General features: G+C 35.5%; 1 protein-coding gene across 9 annotated transcripts in view; it reads left to right on the top strand.

Moving 5' to 3' along the window:
* The window catches only part of LOC141458909 (lachesin-like), a 551804-nt gene that overhangs the window by 487818 nt on the left and 37394 nt on the right, over positions 1 to 26592 (top strand). For all 9 annotated transcript variants that reach the window (XM_074137481.1, XM_074137488.1, XM_074137483.1 and 6 more), the window contains one exon: positions 13247 to 13375. In XM_074137481.1, coding sequence (XP_073993582.1) covers positions 13247 to 13375 — 129 coding nt within the window. The remainder of the gene's footprint in view (positions 1 to 13246; positions 13376 to 26592) is intronic.

The following is a 26592-nucleotide window of genomic DNA, read 5'->3' as shown; positions in this document are numbered from 1 at the left end:
AGTCTAACCCACATCTCCCTTTACAAAATGTGCGATGACCTAGCAAAGATTAAAAATATGATTGTTTCAACTATTTTTTTGGAAAGAATTTTCTGAGATAAGATACGAAATACAAAACTGGGAAATCGATTCAGTAGATTTTGTAAATTAGTACTTTAGGATGAAAAATAAATGCCAGTTTCAGTCGTTATACATTTATTCTGCCGAGCTTCCGACCTAGGGACTTGGTCATCTTCAGGGCTAATTTACAAAGTAATATTTCGTACACTACAGGGATTGGTGTGCCTTCTGTCTTGTCTGTTCATGGAATCTATTTATTAGGCATTTATTTTTCATCATATTGAAACTATGAATCAGTCACCAAAAATAATTAACAGTAAAGTAGTACTTTAGTTTGTTATTTTTTCACATAATTTTGTCTCCTCCTCCTTACTTTACTATCTCCTCGCCCCATCTTCAGTGATGGTCTAATTTCTTTGTGGATGTCCGCGAAATTACATTCTCCTGCCATCTTTAGTGGAAATAATTTTCAGGGTGTTCACAGCGTTCTAATTTTACCGTTTTTTCCTCCATAGTTGCCTTAATTACAATTTCATTTCCTATATCTTTGTTTCCTTGCAAGTATTGTTAATTGTTTCTGGTGACTGATACAATAATCTAGAAGGAACGAAAGAATAATTCCAATATTTCGATATTTGTAAATGATGACCGGACTTCATTTTGTTTCCTACTTTATCACTTCACGTTTTTTTTTGTTTTTTTTTTGAAACAATTCATTATAAATACCTTTCTGCAATACTAATCCTTCTTATGGTAGCCCAGATTTCCGAGCTGTATGCTTGGATTTCTATCTATTATGGTTTAGAAGATCCCCTTTTAATTACTTTCTGACAGAGATTGATCCACATTACCGGATGGAGCTTCTTAACTTCTTTTGTGGGCCTGACCACTTCTAATCAGCACTCCTTCTTAACAACCTCTCTCTCCTCTTCCCATTCTGAAGTACTTGAAATTCTTAGTTCTCTTGCTTTTCCGCTCTCTTCACAAAGTAATCATTTTTATCACTTCCTGCAGAAACAGAAATCTTAAATTTCCACATCACCAGGACAATGAATAACCAGGGTTATCATTGCGGACCTGGGTGTTCGCAAAGAATAAAATGCACAAAGTATTTGTACTCCTTCTCAGAGAATCTTAATCAGAACTCCGTAGAGTTTCAGGGTCGCTAAGTCTCTCCACTTGAGAAATAACATCTCATTTTGAAATAAATTCGCTATTTCACTATTTTTTTTCTGACACAGTACAATGATCAAAAAATTGATGAGAAAGTGACATAATTTTTTATAAACTTTAGTACATGAATTTAGTTTTTTATTTTTTTTAAAGAAGAGACTTAATGTTTATAATAAACAACCTTGTAATTTTAAACTGCGCAGTAAATAAATGTTTCTAAATTGCCTTATGACATAGGGTCACGTCATGCTACAAGGAGTGTTTGTAACCTTCTGGAAAAACTTTATTTGACGTGCCTTTTTTCTTCTAGATCTTGTTGAACTTTTCATACCCTTCATGGTTAAGTTTGTTCAACAAAGTGTTGTTTAGTAATATTTAAGTAAAATGTTTAGTTATATTTGTACAAAAATATAATCTTTTTTTTATTATTATTTTGTTAGAGCAATGTTGTAGTTTTAAATATTTAATTATCTGATTTTGGAAACAAAGTGAAAGCAATTGCCAGTTGTGATGAACAAGATTCGATCAACATTGATACTAGAAAAGAACTATTTTTCTAGCAAAATTTGCGCATCAGAGAATGTATATTGAAATTGTCAAAATTGGTAATTTCACAGGAATGCTGCTGTTTCTGTATTTGGTGGTTAATATTAAGGCCAATGCTAGATTGTACATGTAGGGTAGAACTGATTTGAAAAATATGAAGTATGAAAAAGAGGGAATGTCTTCCAATTCGACTGGATTGCTGCTATTTCTGTATTTGTTACTTAATATTAAGGCCAATGCTGGATTGTACATCCAGAGTTGATCTGATTTGCAAAATGAGAACTAAAAACCATCAGAAAAAGAGGGAATTGTCTTCTAATTTGACTAGAATGCTGCTGTTTCTGTATTTGGTGGTTAATATTAAGGCCAATGCTAGATTGTACATGTAGGGTAGAACTGATTTGAAAAATATGAAGTATGAAAAAGAGGGAATTGTCTTCCAATTCGACTGGATTGCTGCTATTTCTGTATTTGTTACTTAATATTAAGGCCAATGCTGGATTGTACATCCAGAGTTGATTTGATTTGCAAAATGAGAACTAAAAACCATCGGAAAAAGAGGGAATTGTCTTATCATTTCTTGAAACTCCCAAGAATAAAGTTTGTAAGTTTGTTACACCATTTGCCCCTTCAGTATCCACTGGAATGGATATTCCTATGGGGAAACCACTCAGAGAACAAGCAAGGTAGAAAGAGTCTTAGAACAGACTCTAAGTCTCCTTACAACTTATTGCCTTAAAAACCATCTAGTCATGTAGGATTAATGATTGTTTAGTTCCCAGGATCGTCATTCTAGGACTAAGGTACAACCTTCTAGTCCGATAAAAGAAATTTACGGTCTTAAAAAATATTTGAATTAAATTATCCTAATTATTTGGTTAAATGGACAGGATTTTACCTTTACCTACCTTGTAGCTATCTCTATTCAATCTATAAAATAAAAATAATGCAATTATTAATTTAAAGAAATACAATTGTGTTTATAGTATTATTTACGTATGTTATATTTAAATTTAATTTAAAAAAAACTCGAGGAATATAGAAGCGGGATGCAGGGTGGACCGATCTGTGTATTCCACCAATAATATTATGGATTATTGTGCATTTGTATTTAAGGTAACAACCTAATTATAGATTAAATTATAACTATGTGTAATTATCTCACTAAACTCTATCTTAGTCTAGTCTAGTGTTACCCATTAGTAATGCAAGTAATGCATACATACATGTTCCCACAAGAATAAATATGTATATACATCGTATACCGATATAGTATTATGTAATATTCACTAGGCATACAAGTATAGAGGTTATATAGAGTAGTGAAGATATCATTCTATATATGGGCCGTTGGAATCACCCTCATCGTCTCAACACGACCAATGGTTAAAAGGGGTGGGCCCTAGTTCTGTCTTGTTGCAACCAAAACCATTTAGCCATGTTTATACAATGCTCAGCCTTCTCAGCCTCTGTAATTGGATTAGGGAAGTTTAAGGTGTTCGTGGTTTGCATTTATGACGCCCATTTTAAACCAACTATTAGTGTAGCTCTCACCTAATAGTAATAGCACTTAGAATCTAGAATGCAATCATTTAATAGCCTCAATCAAAATATTAGAAGTAGTAGGTAATTAGTTGTATTAATGATACATAATTCTCTTTATTTAATGGAAATTATTGCTAATATAAGGTTATTCGAAGTTTCCGCTCTCTTTTGTAGTTTTTCTTGGCAAAGAAAAAGCCAATAGTTCTGCTCATAAAAAACAATTGAACTTAAACCGACGATTTTTACTTCCTTCTGTTGCGCTTAGCTTCCACTTAAATCAGATGTAAAACAATATAAACAAAATAAAATCGGTATGCATCTTGGTATATCCATTTTTAATTTTAACGTAAAACAATTATATTTTTCATTAAACTTTTTTGTTTAAACCAGTTCATAAATAGTTTAACACCTCCTATTAAAATCTAAATTAAATAGGTGCTGTTCATTACTAAACAAATATTTTATGCATAAAAATGGCCAGCATAAGGGTTAATACATTCTAAAAAATATGATACTAGAAGTATGAATGAAAAGTTGGGTACTAGCTGATTGGTGTACCTTTGGCGTTTAATCAACCCTTATACTTAACTTTTCAAAATGTAAATTTTTGTTAAGGATTTTATTCTGAATACGTTTAGAAAGTTTGTTTTTGTCTTATAATGCAAACAATCAATATGTGCCCAAAGTGTACATTTTTGATTATCACTGGCGGTTGATTAAGTTAGGAAGTACGAGGGTCGTTTGAAAAGTCCGTGCAAAGTCAGAGAGATAGCACCACTGGCGCGTACCGAGGTTATGTTTAGTTAGTAGCATCTCTTGGAAGAACACACACCAAGTTTCAGCCAGACCGGTCTATTTCTTTGTGTTTGGCATTCGTTTGAATCGAGGAAGTCGAGTGATTTTCAAAAAATGGACGAAAAAGAATTTCCTGTGTTGATTAAACACTACTTTATGAAAGGCAAAACGCCTCAGGAGACTAAAGAGAAGCTTGATAAACATTATGGTGACTCTGCACCTTCGATTAGAACAGTTTATAAGTGGTTTCAAAATTTTCGGAGTGGCCATATGGGCACAAGTGACGCTGAACGTTCTAGACGCCCTGTTGAGGTTACTACTCCAGAAATCATTGATAAAATCCATGATATGGTGATGGATGACAGAAGAGTGAAGGTGCGTGAGATTGCTAGTGCTGTGGGCATCTCGAATGAACGGGTACATAATATTTTGCATCAACATTTGGACATGACAAAGCTATCCGCAAGATGGGTGCCGCGATTGCTCACGCTTGACCAAAAACGAAATCGTGTGAAGTGTTGCAAGGACGGTTTGCAGCTGTTCCAGAAGAATCCGCAGGACTTTAAGCATCGTTTCGTCACTGTGGATGAAACATGGATACATCACTACACTCCTGAGACCAAAGAACAATCTAAACAATGGGTTACCAAGGGGGAATCTGCGCCAAAAAAAAGGCGAAGACCGTTCCTTCGGCCGGAAAGATTATGGCGACTGTCTTTTGGGATTCGCAAGGAATAATCCTCATCGACTATCTGGAAAAGGGTAAAACTATTACAGGTGCATATTATTCATCGTTATTGGACCGTTTGAAAACCGAGCTGCAAGAAAAACGCCCACGATTGGCCCACAAAAAAGTACTTTTCCATCACGACAACGCACCAGCTCACACCTCAGCAGTTGTGGTCGCAAAATTAATGGAAATAGGGTTCCAACTCGTTTCACATCCCCTCTATTCTCCAGACTTGGCTCACTCGGACTACTATTTGTTCCCCAATATGAAGAAATGGCTGGCGGGAAAAAGATTTTATTCAAACGAGGAGGTGATTGCAGAAACGAATGGCTATTTTTCAGACTTGGACAAATCCTATTATTCGGAAGGGATCAACAAACTAGAGCAGCGTTGGACGAAGTTTATAAGCCTAAAAGGAGACTATGTTGAAAAATAAAAAAGGTTTACCCCAAAAAATTAAGTAGTTTTTATTTTTGCACGGACTTTTCAAACGACCCTCGTACGTACACTGTCAGGTAGTATAGGTTTTAGCCATTTTCGGTCCCTCTTTCTCCTCCGAGTCCTGTCTATAATGTTGTAAATGTAAGGGATATTTCCTGTTCAGCAGTTTATTATGACAAAAACTTAGCAGAAGATTTTTAAATGTTTCTTGTTCTTTCCGTTGAAATCTTGGTAAAAGATTATTCTATTTTGTGAGCTCATTACATATGTGGTAAGGTCTTAGATCTACTGTTTTTGTCTTTTTCAAAAATAATTATTTTTCTACTGACGTTTCTCAGAGTTGGCCTATCAATTCACCGTGAATCTCATATATTATTCAAAAGGTAAATCTGCGTGTAAACGTATCAATCCATAATTTTTTTCTTTTTTTCTCAGAAGAACTTAGTTACTTTTGAAAGTAACTAAGTTCTTCTGAGAAAATGATTAATAGACTCTCAAACCTTGGTTTACTTTAAACTCTACCACTGTTAAGTACAGATAAACCTACAACACTCTAAACTATTTAGAAATTCCTTACCCCAAACAATTTCTACAGATAGTTCACATTTCTGGAAACAAAGTTTGTCTTTGCAATTTAACAATGGCCAGTCCTCCTTCAGTAAAACTTGCGTCACCGACAAATGATCACAAATACCACGCTATCCTCTCATTGATCTGTTCCGTTTGTTTAACGTTCAGAATTTCTTTAGGATTGGTTGGAGAGCCTTCATCTGAATGGAGGGGAGATTTGTTCCTCGCGAGTACACAGTTCTAAAAATCTGTGATGTACTTAATATTATGTAAATGTTGCAATTAATTTTTTTTAAGAGTAGAATCCTTGCAGAGGTAGAGCCCACATACTAGGTGTGGCTATTAAATAACGAGACTGATGCTGCTACAGAAGAACTATGCATGCGCCAAATCCAAACGACCGACAGCTGTGCAGCGTTAAGCCTTCTCTTCTTCGTGTTACTTTTGTTTTGCCGAAAACATGATACTACACATGTAGTAGAGCAGCGAATTGTGAAATTTCACATCAAAATTTGATAAAACCGCTACTGAAACTTATCTTTTATTAAAAGAAGTTTATGGTGATGAATTTTAATTACATGCGCGTGTTTTTTAAGTGGTTCAAGCGTTTCCAAGATGGCCGAGAAGACGTCGGAGATGATGACCGCCCGGGTCGCCCTTCCACGTCCAAAACGGATGAAAATATCGATTATAATTAATCAACATCACTACCGTGTGGTGCTTGCTCAAATCCGTGAAAGAGTAAGGAAAAAAACGAACCGATTTGTGGAAGAACAAGTCACGGGTTCTCCATCATGACCACGCGCTGGCTCACACTGCATTGTCTGACGTTTCTAGCCAAGTACAACATCCTAGTTTTAGGCCATACGCCTTATTCGCCTGATATGGCCTCATGTAACTTTTATCTGTTCCCCAAAGTCAAATCTGCATTAAAAGGAACACGATTTCAGTCCGTTGAAGCTGTGAAAGCAAAAGCGACACGCGTCATGCAGGAGCTCACAGAAAAAGACTTCCAGCAGTGTTTCGAACAATGGTAAATTCGCATGGAGCGTTGTAGGGATAGAGGAGGGGTGTATATTGAAGGTGATAATAACTAAATATATTTAAATTTAAAATAAAATGTTTTACAGCAATAGTCTCGTTATTTAATAGCCACGCCTCGTAGTATTATTGTGCAGTCTTACAAATATATTTACAGCTATAAAACTATAAAAAACAAACAAAAAGGTACCTCTCTATTTGTCTAATTTTCGATCAGATGTCTTGGACGAAGGCCATACTTGTTTTTAATTCTCTCATTTACAACATTAAATAAAAAAATCCAAAGCTAGTTTTTGTCGGAATACCTAATAATTTCCTCTAACTGTTCGGCAATCGTAAAATCGTAATGGCGATACCTTAATCGGAAATCACTAGAACATTCTGTAATTATTTTTTTTGTAAACATCTTTACACGAACAAAACAATCACTGACAAAACAATGGAGCAAAAACAAAATCTTCGGTTTATAAAGTTAAAAGTATGTTTCGTGACAAACCAGTTCTAAGTAAACTTACTTCTTGCATCGGTAAGAGAAAGTGACGTAAGAATAGAGAGAGAGAAAATTAGAATTGATGTTGAGCAAAAATTACTCTCCTTGGAAAGCAGAAAGAAGTTACTAAAGTTTAATGCTTACCAGCTTGCTCAGCTTTTACAAGCCGAAGAAAAGATGGTATAGCTCGCGGGCAGTACACAAACCCAGCCTACCATGTAATATTGAGGAAACCGAAAAGCTAATAGTATATATAACTAAAGTGAGAGTGGAGTTTGATCTAGAGAGAGTTTAAAAACAGCTTAATAAGTCTGAGCAGGACACAGGAATAACTCAAGTTGAATAACTCGATTAAAACTTGGCCGATTTCTGAGTCAAGGGGCGTAAGTTGGAGTAAAGGCCATCCCCTCCTCATTTCCAACTCACAGCTCCCTTCTTCCTGCAGCACGGACTCCTCCCTATATATCTTCCGCTACCTTATTTTTGCCTCTGTATTTTCATCTAATTTAGTGGAAATTTTAAATCGTTCTCTAAATAATGTGAGAATCTATAGCTACGTATAAATTCATGTCATTAAATGATCTGTTACGATTATTTTCAATTTCATTCTGTGTAGACACTTTTTCTTATTTTCGTTAAGCCGGATACTTGTAACATCAAGAACGGTCTCTCTCTGACTTCCTCGTGCTGAACTCGTTGAACAACTGCTTCCAGTAAGGCTTACAGATATTTGCCCCACTGTCGGGTAATCCTCACATCTTACTAATATCCATCTTACTGAAAGGTGGGCGTTCCTCAAAACATCTTGGGGAAACAAGAAGATATAAGAGAGTAGAGAACATACGGTGCTTGGGAGCGAGATATTCACCTTCTGCTGCTCCCTTTTCTACTAAATACTTTACTATCCCAATCATCATGACACAGATAAAAAGAATGAATATCCCAGGGTTGTAAACGAAGTTTTCGTTTACAGGGTCTCAGAGTAACTAGCCTTTTCTAGTAACAGCGCTTGAGGAAAACCTTAAAAAAAAAGCCTTCCTAATTGTCGATACTGTGGAATTTATCCTGTGCATCATTTTCGGAAGATTTTTTTTAAACCCTTGAGCCGTCACCTTTCGTAAAGTGCTATAATCCGTCACTTCGGGTCATATTGACCCAGCATTAAAAACTATTAAATAAAAAGGAAAAACTAACTAATATCATGTTATAGGGAATAGAAATCTAAGACAAAACATTTATTTATACTCTAATAAAACAGAAATACAAATTTAAAAAAAAAATCAATAACATAAAGATGTATTTTCTAAATGAGGTGCTGCTTAGCATGTAATGAAAAACAGAGAAAATATTGACAGTTTACAATTAAAATTAAAACAGTTAATTAATTATAATTATTTCTACAGTTAGTGCAAATAGTTACTGAGTGTATCTTACATATGTAATTTTTACAGTTAGTGCAAAAAGTAGGATATTTATTGTCCCTTGTACTAGGGCATATTTGGCATCTTCTTCGTTTTATTAGGGTTAGGAATGTCTTCTCCATTTGTTGCAATCGGAAGAATTGTTGCGCCTTCTTCTTGCAGATACATACGAGGGTCGTTTGAAAAGTCCGTGCAAAAAATAAAAACCACTTAATTTTTTGGGGTAAACATTTTTTATTTTTCAACATAGTCTCCTTTTAGGCTTATACACTTCGTCCAACGCTGCTCTAGTTTGTTGATCCCTTCCGAATAATAGGATTTGTCCAAGTCTGAAAAATAGCCATTCGTTTCTGCAATCACCTGCTCGTTTGAGTAAAACCTTTTTCCCGCCAGCCATTTCTTCATATTGGGGAACAAATAGTAGTCCGAGGGAGCCAAGTCTGGAGAATAGGGGGGGGGGGATGTGAAACGAATTGGAACCCTATTTCCATTAATTTTGTGACCACAACTGCTGAGGTGTGAGCTGGTGCGTTGTCGTGATGGAAAAAGACTTTTTTGTGGGCCAATCGTGGGCGTCTTTCTTGCAGCTCGGTTTTCAAACGGTCCAATAATTATGAATAATATGCACCTGTAGTAGTTTTACCCTTTTCCAGATAGTCGATGAGGATTATTCCTTGCGAATCCCAAAAGAGTCGCCATAATCTTTCCGGCCGAAGGAACGGTCTTCGACTTTTTTGGCGCAGATTCCCCCTTGGTAACCCATTGTTTAGATTGTTCTTTGGTCTCAGGAGTGTAGTGATGTATCCATGTTTCATCCACAGTGACGAAACGACGCTAAAAGTCCTGCGGATTCTTTGGAACAGCTGCAAACGTTCTTGCAACACTTCACACGATTTCGTTTTTGGTCAAGCGTGAGCAATCGTGGCACCCATCTTGCGGATAGCTTTGTCATGTCCAAATGTTGATGCAAAATATTATGTACCCGTTCATTCGAGATGCCCACAGCACTAGTAATCTCACGCACCTTCATTCTTCTGTCATCCATCACCATATCATGGATTTTATCAATGATTTCTGGAGTAGTAACCTCAACAGGGCGTCCAGAACGTTCAGCGTCACTTGTGCCCATATGGCCACTCCGAAAATTTTGAAACCACTTATAAACTGTTCTAATCGAAGGTGCAGAGTCACCATAATGTTTATCAAGCTTCTCTTTAGTCTCCTGAGGCGTTTTGTCTTTCATAAAGTAGTGTTTAATCAACACACGAAATTCTTTTTCGTCCATTTTTTGAAAATCACTCGACTTCCTCGATTCAAACGAATGCCAAACACAAAGAAATAGACCGATCTGGCTGAAACTTTGTGTGTGTTCTTCCAAGAGATGCTACTAACTAAACATAACCTCGATACGCGCCAGTGGTGCTATCTCTCTGACTTTGCACGGACTTTTCAAACGACCCTCGTATTTATCCTCACCTTCAAATTCCGTGGGAACGCGGTGCTCAGCGACCTTCTGATAATGACGTTTTGCAATAATTGATGCCCCAAACTTTTGAGGAAGGTGCGTCGGTCCATTTTGAAATTTATATTTTTACGTTGAGCATTATTTTTATGTGATGTACGCAATAATGCCCTGACACATTAAGTAAGTGGTAAAAAATGGCCATGGGCCATCTATTTGTTTTTCTTCCTACAAAATAATTTGCACAGAGTTGGTCATTAGTGTCTACCCCTCCTTTGGTAACATTGTAAAAAGTTATAATTTCGGGTTTATTTTTGTTCAATGGGTTTATCGCTACGCATTGTAGATAACGAAATTACTGCTCTTGATTTTTTGGGTACATAAGACACCATAGAAATTTTCTTTGTGAACCCAAAAAGGTAGCTGTTTACTTCCCTTGACTTGCGTAGCAGTGGGGATTTCTGGCTTATTTTTCCTAAGAGTCCCAACAAAGGTTAAGAAATGAACTGAGACTAAGAAATGAACGGCACACTGTCACCTCGCGTCAAAACACTAAGAAATGAACGGCACAAAGTGTCACCTCGGGTCAAAATGGCTGGTTCGCGCCCGTACTGCAGGCACCGGGAAAAAATTCTATGCCATCTCAATCAAAATACGTCAAAAAGAGATAAATAAAAATTTCGCGAGCCCAGCCCTTATAGATATTAAAATAGAAGACTTGAAAGTTTGAGCTGGGTCAATATGACTCGACGTGAAGGTCATCTCATTCTATCGGCATCCTCTCATTCTTTAGGATTTCCCAGAGATTCTGGTGCTCTCACAAGGTGTTAGGATGGAATAAGTCCTTACGGAGAGAGGTTTGAAGGAGGAAACTGGCACCACTGGAGTAATTACACTCCCTGATATCTCGAGATTTCGTGAGGGATTTTGGGGCGGTTACCATAGTTTAAGTACTGTAATGGAATCATCCGTAGAGCTTATAGATAGCATTGGGGCTGGCTTTGGAGAGCCTCCACGCTTCCTGGAGATTCTGGGTCAAGATCTTTATCCTTCATTTCGCCTTGGTCTAAATCTACATAAAGCACAAAATTCTTCTTTTCCGTTAACCTTTTTATCGCTTAATTGGCGCAAGGTAAGTTTTAAGTCCTGTATGTTTTAACAATTTCTGAATCTGCGGGGTGCTTCTTGCGTTTCATTGTCCGAAATTCATCTGAGTTTCCCGTCCAAGTTCGCAGAGAGTGCAAGAATATGGCTTTTAATAGTTCCACATTCACCATTATCTCCCTATTGGCACTAATATCATCGTTTTAACAAGTTGGCAAATGCTGGTGGTGCACTGAATTCAAGATGTAATGTCAGTTCTAATCTCTAGAACAACTAATATATAACTCCCACGCAGAATCTTTTGGTGAGGGGTATGGTGAAGGAAGGGGGAGATGCAGCTAAACTATTGTTATATCCATTGCAAATGTACTATCAATAATGCGAACTATCAGTCATGCTTGGCTATGACTTGGGTAACGTGTCGGCAAGGCCTTGTACTTGCCAACTCACAAATGATTCATCGTTGGCAACACTGTCACATACATACTCTCACAGATGTTTACTTCCCCTTGGCTTTACAAGTCTGTTTGTACATTCAATGCGAGACAGTAGCCAACATGTTATTAATATGATTTCATTCAACAGATTTCATTTGAGTGAGAACAGGACTGTCTCAAATTCTTGACTTTTCATTGATATTGCCACTTTTATTATACAAAATAATTTATCTTATAGTGTTTTATAAAAATTTACTTATTCTTACACCTCATAAGAAAGATAGTAATGCAGTCGTGCATATTTTTGATCTTGAGTTGCTAGATATCGGTTTTGAGTACGAAAAATGGTTCAACTTCTTTTGTTGAGATTTTGTCTAAACATCTCATAAGATGTACAACTTGGTAAGTCTAATCCGGTGATAGGTGGCCAACCTTTTTCCTTCCGCTTTCTTTTGTTCTTTTATTGGCAGTAAAATTTATTTGCCGCTCCCGGATATGCCAGCATCATACCAACGCATCTGCGAAGTACTCGTAATTTTTGTGGAGAAGGTGTAGCGAAAATGTGTGGTTAAATTTACCTTTAGAAAGATCAAAACTCTCTCTGGACAACATCAGAGTAATTTATACTACTACGAGTATTTTGAAACCCATCTGGGCGTATGGAATAGAGCTGTGGGGTTCAACCAAACGCACAAATCTCCAAAGGATTCAATTTCTTCAGCCTAAAATACTTCGAACTATCGTAAACACTCCATTTTATGTCTCCAACCTGACTACTATGCCCACTGACCTTAACATTCCTTTTGTCACACAAGTCGCTGAAAACACGATACAGAAAACTTCACTTCAACCTACAATCACAAGCGAATCCTCTAGCTCAAAATCTTTCTTCTAGAACTCTTCCTGACAACCCGACAAGACGCCTTAAGAGACAGTCTGGCCTCGTGATCTCCTCTCAAGTGAAGAGAGTGACTAATAGTAGACTACAATAGTCGTATATTGTTTTGGAGTGTTACCACTGCGGTAACTTCTCCACTCGTTTGTACGATATCTACCATACACTTCTATCGTTGTTACTTAGAGCGCCAACGCGCTGATTGTAGCAAAAATAAACGTAAAAAAAAATAACTTTTTTATTTTTACTACACTTTGCAAGTGTTTATGATTTAAAGAAAATGTTATTTTGGCGCTGAATTCGTGAATTTCAATTCAGTAATGGAAGCTTACTAAATTGAAGGGGAACAAAAATAATTATGATAACTATACAAGCGCTTTTTTGACAGAAATTTTACAGAAAGCATGAATTTGTGTAAGTTTTTAGGTATAAAAGAATTTAAGTAGGTAGAGTTTATCTTGTCATTAAAATATTTTAATAAATGGAACCAATAATTTGGAAAAAATATTAACTTGCTAATTATTTATGTGTTACAGTGAATGTGGTAGATGGAGAAGTGCTGCACATTACCAAAGTCAGTAGACTGCACATGGGCGCATATCTGTGCATCGCTAGCAACGGTGTGCCACCTTCCATCAGTAAACGTGTTATGCTTCGAGTACAATGTAAGTGAATCAGTTGCGATTAGACTGTTGGACAGGTAACATCTAGTCTCATATTTTTTCGAATTTCTCATTAAAAAGAACTCTGATTAATGTGAAAGTTTGTGAGAGGTATCGTTAGTAATTTAGTAACTTGGATATTAAATTTCAACAAATTCTAACGAGTGGTTTTCGTTTAATTCGACGAAGACTGAAGGTCATCTTTTTGAAAGAAGAGTGAGCATAGGTGAGTTTTGTGTTGGTGGGGGTTATGTGTTGGACTGTAGGGGTTCACCCTCTCCTCCCTTTCCCCCACTACATAGACTACCCTAAGGTATAATGATGCTCTCTAACTGTGTTGAGGAAGGAGAATGCTCGAATATGATAACTGATCTAAACATGTCAGATGAATTTGTAGAAGTGCCTTTTAGAAGAAAAGCAAAAAGAAAATTTTACACCCTTTCTCCGGAAATGGCCTCTAAAGGGATAAAAACTTCTAACAAATACATAGCTCTTTCTGATTCTGAGGAAGATGAAATGGTAACCGCACCTTTTGAAAGTCCTAATACTTTTTCTAAAACTAAGAAGGTAGCATTTAACATGCCCCCAATAGTTATGTACTCCCAATTTAGAAACCATAAGGCATCTATGGAGTCAATAAAGCCTAAACTCAAAGGTGAGATTGAATTTAAAGTCAAACGAGATCGTGTCATTGTTTATACCCAATGCATTGAGGACTACCGCTTCTTTGAACAGTATCTGAATAAGGCTTCTATTGAGTATCATACCTATCCTATTAAAACAGAAATAGGCCATAAAATGGTAGTTAAACTGCCTTCTGCTATAACCACTGAAGAAATAAAAGAGGATTTACAGAGCAAAAATCTGAAAATTGAAAATGTTATTCAATTTCAAAAAAAAGGGGCTGATGAGCAAAGTGTTCAAAAATACCCAACATATCTTGTGAGTTTCACAAAAGGTACACTAATGAGGGACATATTGGCTGTTAGAACGATTGCTTATTGCCGTGTTCACTGGGAGAAATATAGAAGCAGAAATATAGTTATGCGTTGTTTTGGGTGTCAAAGTTATGGGCACTCAATTTTGTATTGCAAAAGGAAACTTAAATGTGAAAATTGTGCTAAAGAGCATCTGGTCAAAGATTGTAAACTAACTGAAACTGAAACTAATTTGTATGTTTGTGCGAATTGTGGAGGTAAACATCGTTCATCTGACACTAGCTGTGAAGTCCTCCAGTTTGTAGAAGCCAGAAAAAATGCCAAAAATAAACTACAAGGAATACCCAAAACATTTGCATTGAACAATATTGAATTTCCTCAAATTAGAAGTGAGTATCAACATCCTACAACTAGCGCTAACAATGCCTGGACAAATAGGACAAACAAAACACTCCAGCGATCACCAGAGACTCAACAACAGCAAGAAAACTTTAGTTTAGCCACACTTATACAAGATCTGCGAAGTTGTTTTGATTTCAAAAAAATTGTAAACACTGTTACAAATACTGTAAATAAATTAAAAAGCTCACCTGATTCAATATCCAAATTGTTGATTATAACGGAAGCTATTTTTTCATTTTTTGATTAATGTGTTCTAACTCTAATTATTATATGAACAATGATTGTAAAATACTTGTATGGAATGCAAACTCTGTAAAAACAAAAACACATGAACTGACACATACACTTACTGAACTAAACATAGATATCTGTGGTATAGTGGAGACTAAATTAAAACATACTGACACACTGACCATCCCAAACTATAGACTGTACCGCAATGACAGAAATTCTAGAGGAGGAGGTGTAGCACTTGCTATCAAACAAAATATTGACCACGAATACGTTCAACTAACGCAGGTAAAGTCCATGGAGGTCATTGGCATAAAAGTTTACTTTCAAAATAAAACAATAATATTTATAGCTTGTTATAAACCACCTAACAGAAGAATCATTTCAGAGGAATTAATTAATCTTGTAACTATGTTTGACAAGGTAATCATTATGGGTGATTTAAACGCCAAACATGTAGCCTGGAACTGTCCCTGCAATAATGCTGATGGCGAACTAATTCTCGATCTGTCCCTTGATTACAATTTCAACATTGCTGCCCCAGAACACTATACTTATTTTCCGTCTCCTAGTCATCGTCCCAGTATTATTGATATTGCTCTAGTTAGGAATGTCTCGCACTATACCGATCCTGTTTCTCTAAATATTTTAAGCTCCAATCATAATCCGATATTCTTTAGTATCCTAGCAAACAAAGTAAAACTCCCACCTAAGTACATTTTTGATTTTAAAAAGGCAAATTGGGAAAATTATAAGAAATATATAGATAAAGAAATAAATCTCTTGAGAAATATTAACGATAAAGATGTATTGGAGAGTAAAGTCTTACAGTTTTCCTGGCTAATAAATAGAGCGGCAATTGCCTCTATCCCGTTACGTAATAATGCGTTGTACCCTAAGACATTGCCTGATTCAATAGGTAATTTAATAAAATTTAAAAACAAGATACGTAAGTTATATCAAAAATACAGAGGAAGTGCTTGTAAAAAACTGCTTAACTTTCTTCAAGTTTTAATTAAAAAGATATTGATCTGGTGGAGAAACACTGAATGGAAAAAATATTTGTCCTCAGTAGACACACGTGACAATAGTCTGTGGAAGGTGACAAAGAGGTTTAAATCTAGTAGAGACTATGGTGAGTTTCCGCTTAGTGTTAACGGAACACAGTTCTATTCCGACAAACAAAAGGCTAATGTTTTGGCTGAACATTTTGAGAAGGTGCATAAACAAAACGATGATCTAAGCACAGCTAGTCACGTTAACAAAGTTAGTCGTTTTGTGCGCAACTTTATCAATAGTCATGATATCAATCCCGAAATATGCTCGCTTACTTCCCCTAAAGAGGTTTCCTCTATAATTAAATCTAGAAAAAATAATAAATCACCAGGATACGATAAAATACAAAACATCCTACTCAAAAACTTACCTCGTAGGGCCATTGTCTTTGTAACTCTACTTTTTAACAAAATCATATGTTTAGGACACTTTCCAGAGAGTTGGAAAATTTCTAAAGTTATAGTAATTCGCAAGCCCGGTAAACCATTTAGTGACCCCGCCAGTTATAGGCCGATAAGTCTGCTGAGTTCGTTGAGCAAAATTCTAGAAAAAGTAATACACACTCGGATCTATAACCACTACAGTAATATGCCGCTTTTAAAAGAAGAACAATGCGGATTTAGGCCCGGTATGTCCACTATTACTCAGCTAACTCGTTTAGTTGATGATATTACGACCAATTTTAATATAAAAAAGCACACTGGTCTTGTGTCACTTGATGTGGAGAAGGCGTTCGATACCGTCTGGCACGAAGGGCTACTCTACTGCCTTATTACCTACAATTTTCCCCCATACTTAATAAAACTAATAGCTTCCTATCTAAGCAATAGACAATTTTTTGTAAATATCAATCAGAAAAATTCTTCCCTAAAACAAGTATATGCCGGTGTACCTCAAGGATCAATTCTTGGCCCCATTCTTTATATCATCTTCTTAAACATGTTACCCAACCCTAAAGATGTAAAGCTTGCTTTATACGCCGATGATATGGCTGTCTACACCTCCTCATGGAGGACGGACACCATCGCAAACAGGCTGTCAAGAGCACTTAATAAGATCAATAGGTTTTGTAACAAATGGAAAATAAGAATCAACGATGGTAAGACTGTGGCCATACTGTTTACAAAGCGGAGACCGGTACTTATTAAATCTGTCACAATTAAAAATCTAACAATTCCCTGGAAGTCAGAGATTAAATATCTAGGTCTAACAATGGATAGGAGGCTGACTTTCACAGCTCACATTAAAGATCGTGTAAATAAAGGGAAAGCGGCTATCAGGAACTTATTTCCTCTGCTATCAAGGGACTCAAACATTGATACCCCAAACAAGCTGCTAATATACCGTGCAATTGTTAGACCAATGCTACTATATGCCTGCCCTGCATGGAACTTGACCTGTAACACCAACTACAAAAAGCTCCAAATAATTCAAAACAAATTCTTAAGACTGGCCACTGACTCACCCAGAAACACATACATCGAGACGCTCCACAAGAATACTGACTCCACTTACATCAAGGACATAGTAAGAAATAGCACACACAGATTTTTCACCAAACTCCATGACACTGACATACCTATTTACAGCCAGACAGGAACATATGACATCAACATCCAGTACAAACATAACAGAGTCAAGCACATACTTAGCATATAATTTAAAACCATAATTAGACTTCAACATTTTATTTTTCTCTTTTGGAGGTTTTTATTTATTTTCCCTCTAATCAAATTTTGACTCTATTACTATCTTGTGCATATATGAGATAACTGTGCAGGAGTTAGAATACACATCATTGGTACTCCTGTAAAAATTTTGTACATATTCTGTAAATAAATAAATAAATAAAAAAAAAAAAAAAAAAAAATAAAAAATGTAAGTGAAAACTAGCATCTTTGATTTGGTAAATCAATTATTTCATTAGGATGAAAAAAATAAATGCTATTTATTGTGCCGAGCTTTCGACCTAGCGACAAGGTCTATACGATATTTTTACATGGTTATTGTTAAATTTTACAGGGTTTCCTCTTTCAAGCCGTTTTGTGAGTTCAATTGCTTCATCCTATTGAAATATTGAATCAGACACCAAAATTAATGAACATTAAATCATGTTTTTCAGATTGCAAAGTTATTGCTTTTTTTTTTTATATTTTAAGAATATCTATTGTAATTTTAAGTATTTCTCTATGGATTATGGCAACGTTTTTCTATAATTATTTATTAAAATAAAGGGATTAAATTAATTAAATTAAATTAATAAAGCTTTACCAAAAACGCTCTGAGACTGGAGGTTTGTTCAGACAGAAAATATCTCTTAAAACTACATCTCAAAGACTAAATCTAATTTAATCATTGATGAAAACACAAAAGGTTAAAAAAAAACACCTCATAAATATCTTAAATTTTGGATTTTTGGATTACTTATCACTAAGGAACGGATTTTTATGTATTTAAATATGCCAAATATTTAATTAAAATATGCATTATGTGGAAAATATGTGATTTTCTTAAAATATTTTCTGGAATATTTAAGTAAAATGGACATTTTTTTGGGGGGGGGGCAAGTTATAATTATTTATACAAGAAAAGAACATTTTTACAATTTATAATAATTTATTAGGAACAAAATAATTTGTTTTTACAAGTTATAATGATTTATACAACAAAGAACATTTTTACTATTTATAAAAAGATGTGTTAAATTTTCAATTTTGAAAACTTCACTCTTCGAAATTGTTTGCAACCACATGAAATTTCAAATGTTGGAACGTAAAGTGACGACGATCTGGGCGTAAGATGGACTTGTAACGACTAAAATCTTTTGAAATGAGGATTTTTAAGTTTGTGGAAAGGGATATCTGCTCTAACCAAAGCCCGACACAGATCTGTACTCAGAGTAGACTTACTTGATGATGGAAATGTAAGGAAGGCTTCATAGGACGTCCTCTCTTTCTTTCTGTTTTTATTCTCTATGTGCGATCCGGTGGCAATATGTTGGGTGACTTGGGAACGTTGAGAGCAAGAAACACGCTTGTCACAAGCTGTGCAGTACAAAATGTCTCCATCACTTCGAAAAAAGTTCTGCTGGAAACTCGCGAAGATATTTAGCAACCAGTTGTTTGTTTGAAGCCGATGTTCGTGGCATTTCACCCAAAAAAAGAATACACTAAGTGACCGAACGAAATGAATTGGACACTTCAACGAACGAGCTGAAAGAACAGACAACGTCAGACAACTTCAAAGAACTAACAAGTGCCCTTCACTGTTTAGCAGCATTCTGTGTAAATTACAATAACCATTGTACACACTGTGATTCACAGCCCTACAGTCTGTGGTTCACAGTTCCTGTCAACCACCTCCCAATTATGAAAATATGCCCAAAATGAAAAATATGAAAAAATATGTACATATTTTGATTAAATATGTAGAAATATTTATTTATTTTAGTCAAATATGTATATATATGCGATAACATCCAAATATGTGGAAATATGTGAAATAAAAGTAGACTCAAACGGCTTAAAAAGTGTCAGTATGAATAATTCTAGTTGAAAAACGTCTGTAAATTGTCTAGAAAAAAATATGTAAATACATACGAATCCGTTCCCTACTTATCACCAATAGTTTTTTGTTTTTCAATTTTGTTGTTTTGTGTCCATTCCTAGAGTCATTGTAATACCTAATTTCTTTCGTATTACATGTAATTAATTCAAAATAATTTGTTAATGAGCAACCAATTGAAATTACAAAGAAGGGGCACCCATTTTTCTTCTTTTTTGTGTTGCTCCCCCAACGCAGTGCATTTACCACAGCATAAGCGTTCAATAAAAAAAAATTTGTATCCTTAAAAATCATGCTTAAACTTCATTTATCTACAAGAGGAAAAGTATAAGTAACATATTAATCTTGAAAGAGGTCAGAATTTAAAGGAGTAATCTAAAAACGAAGAAATTGATTCAAGATATTGGATATGGGAGGATGTAATTGTAATCAAAAGGTTCCATTTGATCTGAAATTCAAGATACCAGTAATTTATAAAAAAAAAAAAAGATTAAAAGGAAAATGGCTTTTTAAATATTATATATTTACATATAGCGAAGAAATTACTTTTCAAATAAAGTAGTCTATTTATATTTAAATAAAGATATGAACCAATGAAGTAGAAGTACTTCACTTTATGTATTGAAAAATCGTACTGATTAAACTTTTATTTACTTTATTTTACTTAACTGAAAATATAACCTTCCCATAAAAAGAAGAAGATTAGATCTTCAGCAGCTGTTAACCAATAAATGAGCACCCCCACTTCATTCTCAGAGAGCAAAGGTAATAAAGTAAATGGAAATTGTACATTAATTTAAGTGCAGCTAAACATTGAGCACTTCTAGCGGAGATCGAACTCGGTTGATAGTGTAGCAAACTTTGGCATTCATGATTAAACATGAAATATATAATATATTAAAAAAAGATGTAGTTCTCTACTTTTTAAACCACTTTATTGTTGTTCATGCTCTTCATGCAAGATGGCTTATTAATCCAAGAAAATTGAAATGGCTGATGAGAAATGACATAAATCAGTTGCTCTTCCATAAGTTACTTAACAACTGCATTGCCAATGCTCGAACTTAGTCAGTTATTACCAATGTGGAGTCATATATATTTTAATTAATAAAATTTGCATTAAAGGATGAGAAAGAATAGGAATTAAGAACCAAAAAAACAAATTTTGTCCACAAATCGGCTTTAACATTTCACGCAGAAGGAATTAACTTCAACTTAGCATCGCAGTAATTTCTGGAACTCTGATTGACTGACTGCCTTCTGATCAGGGACTTTTTCATTTTTTTTAAATTACATTCACTATTTTTTCAATTACTGTGCGCTGTTGACACGAATCGGAAATTACCCAATTCGCTGCTAGTTTTTGCTGCAATTCGGACAGAAAATCAATTTTAGAAAGAGGCTTTTCTTTTTGTGCCTTGAGAGTTTCTATGAAAATTATGTAAATTTATCAAATAAGCTTTTAGGCAATAATCTGGAGTCAAGATAATAATAGAAAATCTACTTATATTACCAATCAGAAGTCGAAATGACTCCGATATATTTACCGTGTAATGCCAATCTGGAAGTCAAAATGACTCTTATGATTCAAGTAAACTAATCTGCAAAAAGAAACTAAGAATTCCATGGTCTTAAGCCGTGACATGGTCTTAAGAGTGGAGATAGCATATCTAAGAGCATTTCGGGATAGCTATGAGATGTGGGGAAACAGAGACCATTCCTATTTATTTTGGAGTAAAATTGACTTCGGATTGGCAATGCAGTGTTAATAAGATTTAGCGTGGAAAAAATTGCTAAAATATAAATGAAGTAATGAATAAAATGGACTTTCCAGCAGCTTATGTTCTTAAAATTATCAAATTTTATTTGCACAAATTAATTTCTGGACCTAATATCTGGACAACAGCCTTCAGGAAAACTTAAGGAAAATCGTTAAAGTTATGTTCAAAAAGTATGGAAACCATGGTTCTATTAAAGAATGTGAGACATCACAACTCTCCATGAATCAATCACCATAAAAACCATGTGAGACCATGGGAAACCATGTGATTCCATGGGAGAAAAAAAAAGAGTTAGAAACCAAAATTAGAGACCTAACTCTCTGTGTTTAAACCACACCCATTGGCGATTTCCTAAATCTAGAAAAAAGTTATATCGGATTTTGGACTTATATACTGTATACCCTGTAATCCAAGTAAACTTGGTCACATCTGTCACAACATTTAGCAGATCTAACTGTGAATAGCTGCCAATTTGTTGCGAGATATCACAGTCAGAGGTACGGTTCATAATCTGGTTTAAGTAGCGATCTCGATGGAGCATTATGGAATGGACATCGGCCAGTTCTGGATAAAGTTGTATGAACAGTAGGATACTCCTAATCGTACAGGGAACTTTTAATTGTGAACCTTTCTTATTTGCTTTCTGTGGTACAAAATGAAGTCCTTGTTCCATTCACCGAAATATGATTCATTCCCTTCTCTCTTAAGAAAAATGGTAATCATCCTTTCCTCATTTTCAAACCCTATTACAAATTTATTTTCACAGTTTTTTGTTCATTTTGCTCATTAGAAAAAATTGGTCATTGTTTCAGACACTTGTTTGTAATCTAGAATTATAAAAAATTTTTAACTAATTCATTTTTTCAAATTTTTAAATCATTGAAAATATATTTGACCAATTTTGTGACGATGAAAAACCAGACTTTCTGAACTCCAACTCCTTAGAATGCTGCTTAAATCAAAATTCTGATTCTATCAAACTGCAATCCGCCAAAATTTCTTTCTACTTTCAGTAATATACGATTATATTAATAAAATTTGCACACACTGTATGGTGTATGTATCGATTATATTGGTTCAGGCGTCAAGAATGCAAGAATTAGGTCGCAGTAATACTTATTTTCGTAGCAGAGTTCTGTTATCCAATAAATTTATTAATTTTACATTGATGATAATATTTTGTAATTTTATTCACAAATTAAATGTGTAATGGGTTAGCTCATTGAGTGCTTTTACTCGTAGTCGTACATATTTTAAATGAACTTCAGTTCTTGCTAGATTTTTGCGAACCTCCTCTGTGATCACAAACTTTTCTTAACTTTGTGCTAAACTTAAGAGGGTCGTTTGAAAAGTCCGTGCAAAAATAAAAACTACTTAATTTTTGGGGGTAAACCATTTTTATTTTTCAACATAGTCTCCTTTTAGGCTTATACACTTCGTCCAACGCTGCTCTAGTTTGTTGATCCCTTCCGAATAATAGGATTTGTCCAAGTCTGAAAAATAGCCATTCGTTTCTGCAATCACCTCCTCGTTTGAATAAAATCTTTTTCCCGCCAGTCATTTCTTCATATTGGGGAACAAATAGTAGTCCGAGGGAGCCAAGTCTGGAGAATAGGGGGGATGTGAAACGAGTTGGAACCCTATTTCCATTAATTTTGCGACCACAACTGCTGAGGTGTGAGCTGGTGCGTTGTCGTGATGGAAAAGGACTTTTTTGTGGGCCAATCGTGGGCGTTTTTCTTGCAGCTCGGTTTTCAAACGGTCCAATAACGATGAATAATATGCACCTGTAATAGTTTTACCCTTTTCCAGATAGTCGATGTGGATTATTCCTTGCGAATCCCAAAAGACAGTCGCCATAATCTTTCCGGCCGAAGGAACGGTCTTCGCCTTTTTTTTTGGCGCAGATTCCCCCTTGGTAACCCATTGTTTAGATTGTTCTTTGGTCTCAGGAGTGTAGTGATGTATCCATGTTTCATCCACAGTGACGAAACGACGCTTAAAGTGCTGCGGATTCTTCTGGAACAGCTGCAAACCGTCCTTGCAACACTTCACACGATTTCGTTTTTGGTCAAGCGTGAGCAATCGAGGCACCCATCTTGCGGATAGCTTTGTCATGTCCAAATGTTGATGCAAAATATTATGTACCCGTTCATTCGAGATGCCCACAGCACTAGTAATCTCACGCACCTTCATTCTTCTGTCATCCATCACCATATCATGGATTTTATCAATGATTTCTGGAGTAGTAACCTCAACAGGGCGTCCAGAACGTTCAGCGTTACTTGTGCCCATATGGCCACTCCGAAAATTTTGAAACCACTTATAAACTGTTGTAATCGAAGGTGCAGAGTCACCATAATGTTTAATCAAGCTTCTCTTTAGTCTCCTGAGGCGTTTTGCATTTCATAAAGTAGTGTTTAATCAACACACGAAATTCTTTTTCGTCCATTTTTTTGAAAATCACTCGACTTCCTCGATTCAAACGAATGCCAAACACAAAGAAATAGACCGATCTGGCTGAAACTTGGTGTGTGTTCTTCCAAGAGATGCTACTAACTAAACATAACCTCGATACGCGCCAGTGGGGCTATCTCTCTGACTTTGCACGGACTTTTCAAACGACCCTCGTAGATTCATATTCATACTAACCAATCATTTTTGCTAATCAAACGTGTAATATTTAGTATTAATATGGGATTGTCCCAGTAAATAAAAGAAGAACCTGTTGATTTATTGGAGAAGATAGACGAGTTTTCCTCAAAGATTATTTTGATACACTTTTAACCAAAAAAAAAGGCTGAGTAATTTAATCCAATGGAAAATATGCTACGCAACGGTATGGGCGTAACAAAAAGAATGTTTAAAACAAAAAATACTCTACTCTGATTAACAAAGAGGGAAGTTATAATGGACGAACTACGTCATTTAGTTGGCGTAGGTTAGTGTTGAGCCCGTCCATTACAAAAAAAAAAAAAGAAACGTGGCCATTAAACTTGTGAACTGGAGGAAAACGTGCAGCTGCCTGGGATGGAGCAGAACTGTGGAGAGTAGAGGCACGGTCAGCAGTGCAGCTTCACCAAACCTACGTCTACGTCAGTCATAACAGGACAGTATTTTGAAATATGCTTCAGTTGTGATCTATGGCCTCAGTTTGTGATGTAATTCTGAAAAACGATGGAAGTAAAAGTTATTTGATCGTGTTCGAGTATGGGTGCGTACGTGACAGGAGATGCTCTGTGATTCTATAACTGATAGAGAACATTTCTCTGTTTAAATCAATTAACATCGACTGAAATACTGTCCACTCTCTTAATTGCTTAGCTCCTGCCGGGGGCTGTTATGAGGTGCGGATCAGCTGATGGAAGAAGATTGTAGTTTCAAGGTTCTTTACCTGCACTTCCAAAAGAAAACTAGCAAGTCAATCTCATTGCCTCACTAAATAAAAATTAATGATTTTTCCATTCTAATGTTATGATTTTAACTGTATCATTTTTCTCAAACGGTGTGCGTCAAGGCGATTTATTGGCTTGGCTCCTTTATTAATCTTGCCAAGGGGAAAGTTGGAAGAAGATACGATATTCCAAACTGGACACACCAACTTCCAAAAATATCTTCTGTTTGTGGTATATGCCAACTATTGCTAAAAATAGTTGGTCATTTTGGGGCGATGATGACTAATGCAATTCGCATATTTGGTGAGTTGTGGAGTTAAACCAGTCCAAGATGAAGTATCTTTGCCCTTAACCGTCAAGGAAATGCCTTAACGTTGAAGGTTACAGCTTTGACTAATGCAATTTGCATATTTGGTGAGTTGTGGAGTTAAACCAGTCCCAGATGAAGTATCTTTGCCCTTAACCGTCAAGGAAATGCCTTAACGTTGAAGGTTACAGCTTTGACTAATGCAATTTGCATATTTGGTGAGTTGTGGAGTTAAACCAGTCCAAGATGAAGTATCTTTGTCCTTAACCGTCTAGGAAATGCCTTAACGTTGAAGGTTACAGCTTTGACTAATGCAATTCGCATATTTGGTGAGTTGTAGAGTTAAACCAGTGCAAGATGAAGTATCTTTGCCCTTAACCGTCAAGGAAATGCCTTAACGTTGAAGGTTACAGCTTTGACTAATGCAATTTGCATATTTGGTGAGTTGTGGAGTTAAACCAGTCCAAGATGAAGTATCTTTGTCCTTAACCGTCTAGGAAATGCCAAAGACTCTTTGGCCGCGTACAAGAATTCATTACCATGTCACTATAATAAACTATCCACAAGGTGCATGAAGAAATTAAAAGTAATTTTCTTTTTTAGATACTTTGAACTTCGTAAACATCTATCGAGCAGGATTCTCTCCAGATCATTAACTTAATATACATATAACTTAATATAGACGAACTAATCTCTGAATGCTTGACATTAAGAAGAAATGGCCAGCACTTCGTACTAAGTATGAAAGAAAAGGACTTTTCTTTGAGGCTGTTTATGATAGAGGATGAAGCGTTCGAGGTGAAGAGCAAATTAAGAGATAGACGAGATATTGTTTTTGATTTGACAAAGACTACTGGAGAAGATAGACGAATTTTTCACAAAGATTATTTTGATACACTTTTAACCAAATAAAAGACTGAGTAATTTAATCTAATGGAAAATATGTTACGCAACGGTTTGGGTCTAACAAAAATAAAATATTTAAAACAAAAAAAATACTCTACTCTGATTAACAAAGAGCGAATTTATGATGGACGAACTACGTCATTTAGTTGACGTACGAAAAAAGTTTGCCGAGCTGGAAGCTGGCTGTAACATATGAAAGCATCTCGCGATTTTTTGTTGCCGGAAGCCAGGAAACGCGAAAGTCCTGTAGTTGCGCCAAAAATGTGTTTTTATATTTACTGCACGATTGAATTAGATATGTTTACAAATATTTGGTAGCAAAAAAGTAAAGTAATGCCAGCATTTTCAGGTCTAACTTAACCAAATTTAGTGTTTTGAACCGAGGAGTGTGCTTAAAATATTTATAACTATAATATTTCTAAATAATGAATTTAGTAATTACAGGGGACCTTAAAATTGAGGTCCCATAACCTGTCTCTATAAAACTAATATTTTATACGGTTTACAATATTTTTATTTTGTGAAAATTCCAAACGCTCTCCGTATCTTTTGGGTTAATGGAATTTTTGATTTTATTTTATTAAGAAAATAAATATAGAAATATTTTCCATTTAAATATGCAAAAATGATTGAAATAATC

Source organism: Rhodnius prolixus, unplaced genomic scaffold, assembly GCF_049639745.1.
Source record: "Rhodnius prolixus isolate KJV_2025 unplaced genomic scaffold, Rpr scaffold_5, whole genome shotgun sequence".
Taxonomy (NCBI): Eukaryota; Metazoa; Arthropoda; class Insecta; order Hemiptera; family Reduviidae; genus Rhodnius; species Rhodnius prolixus.
Note: the sequence above shows the minus strand (reverse complement) of the source record. Positions and strands in the feature narration are given on the sequence as shown.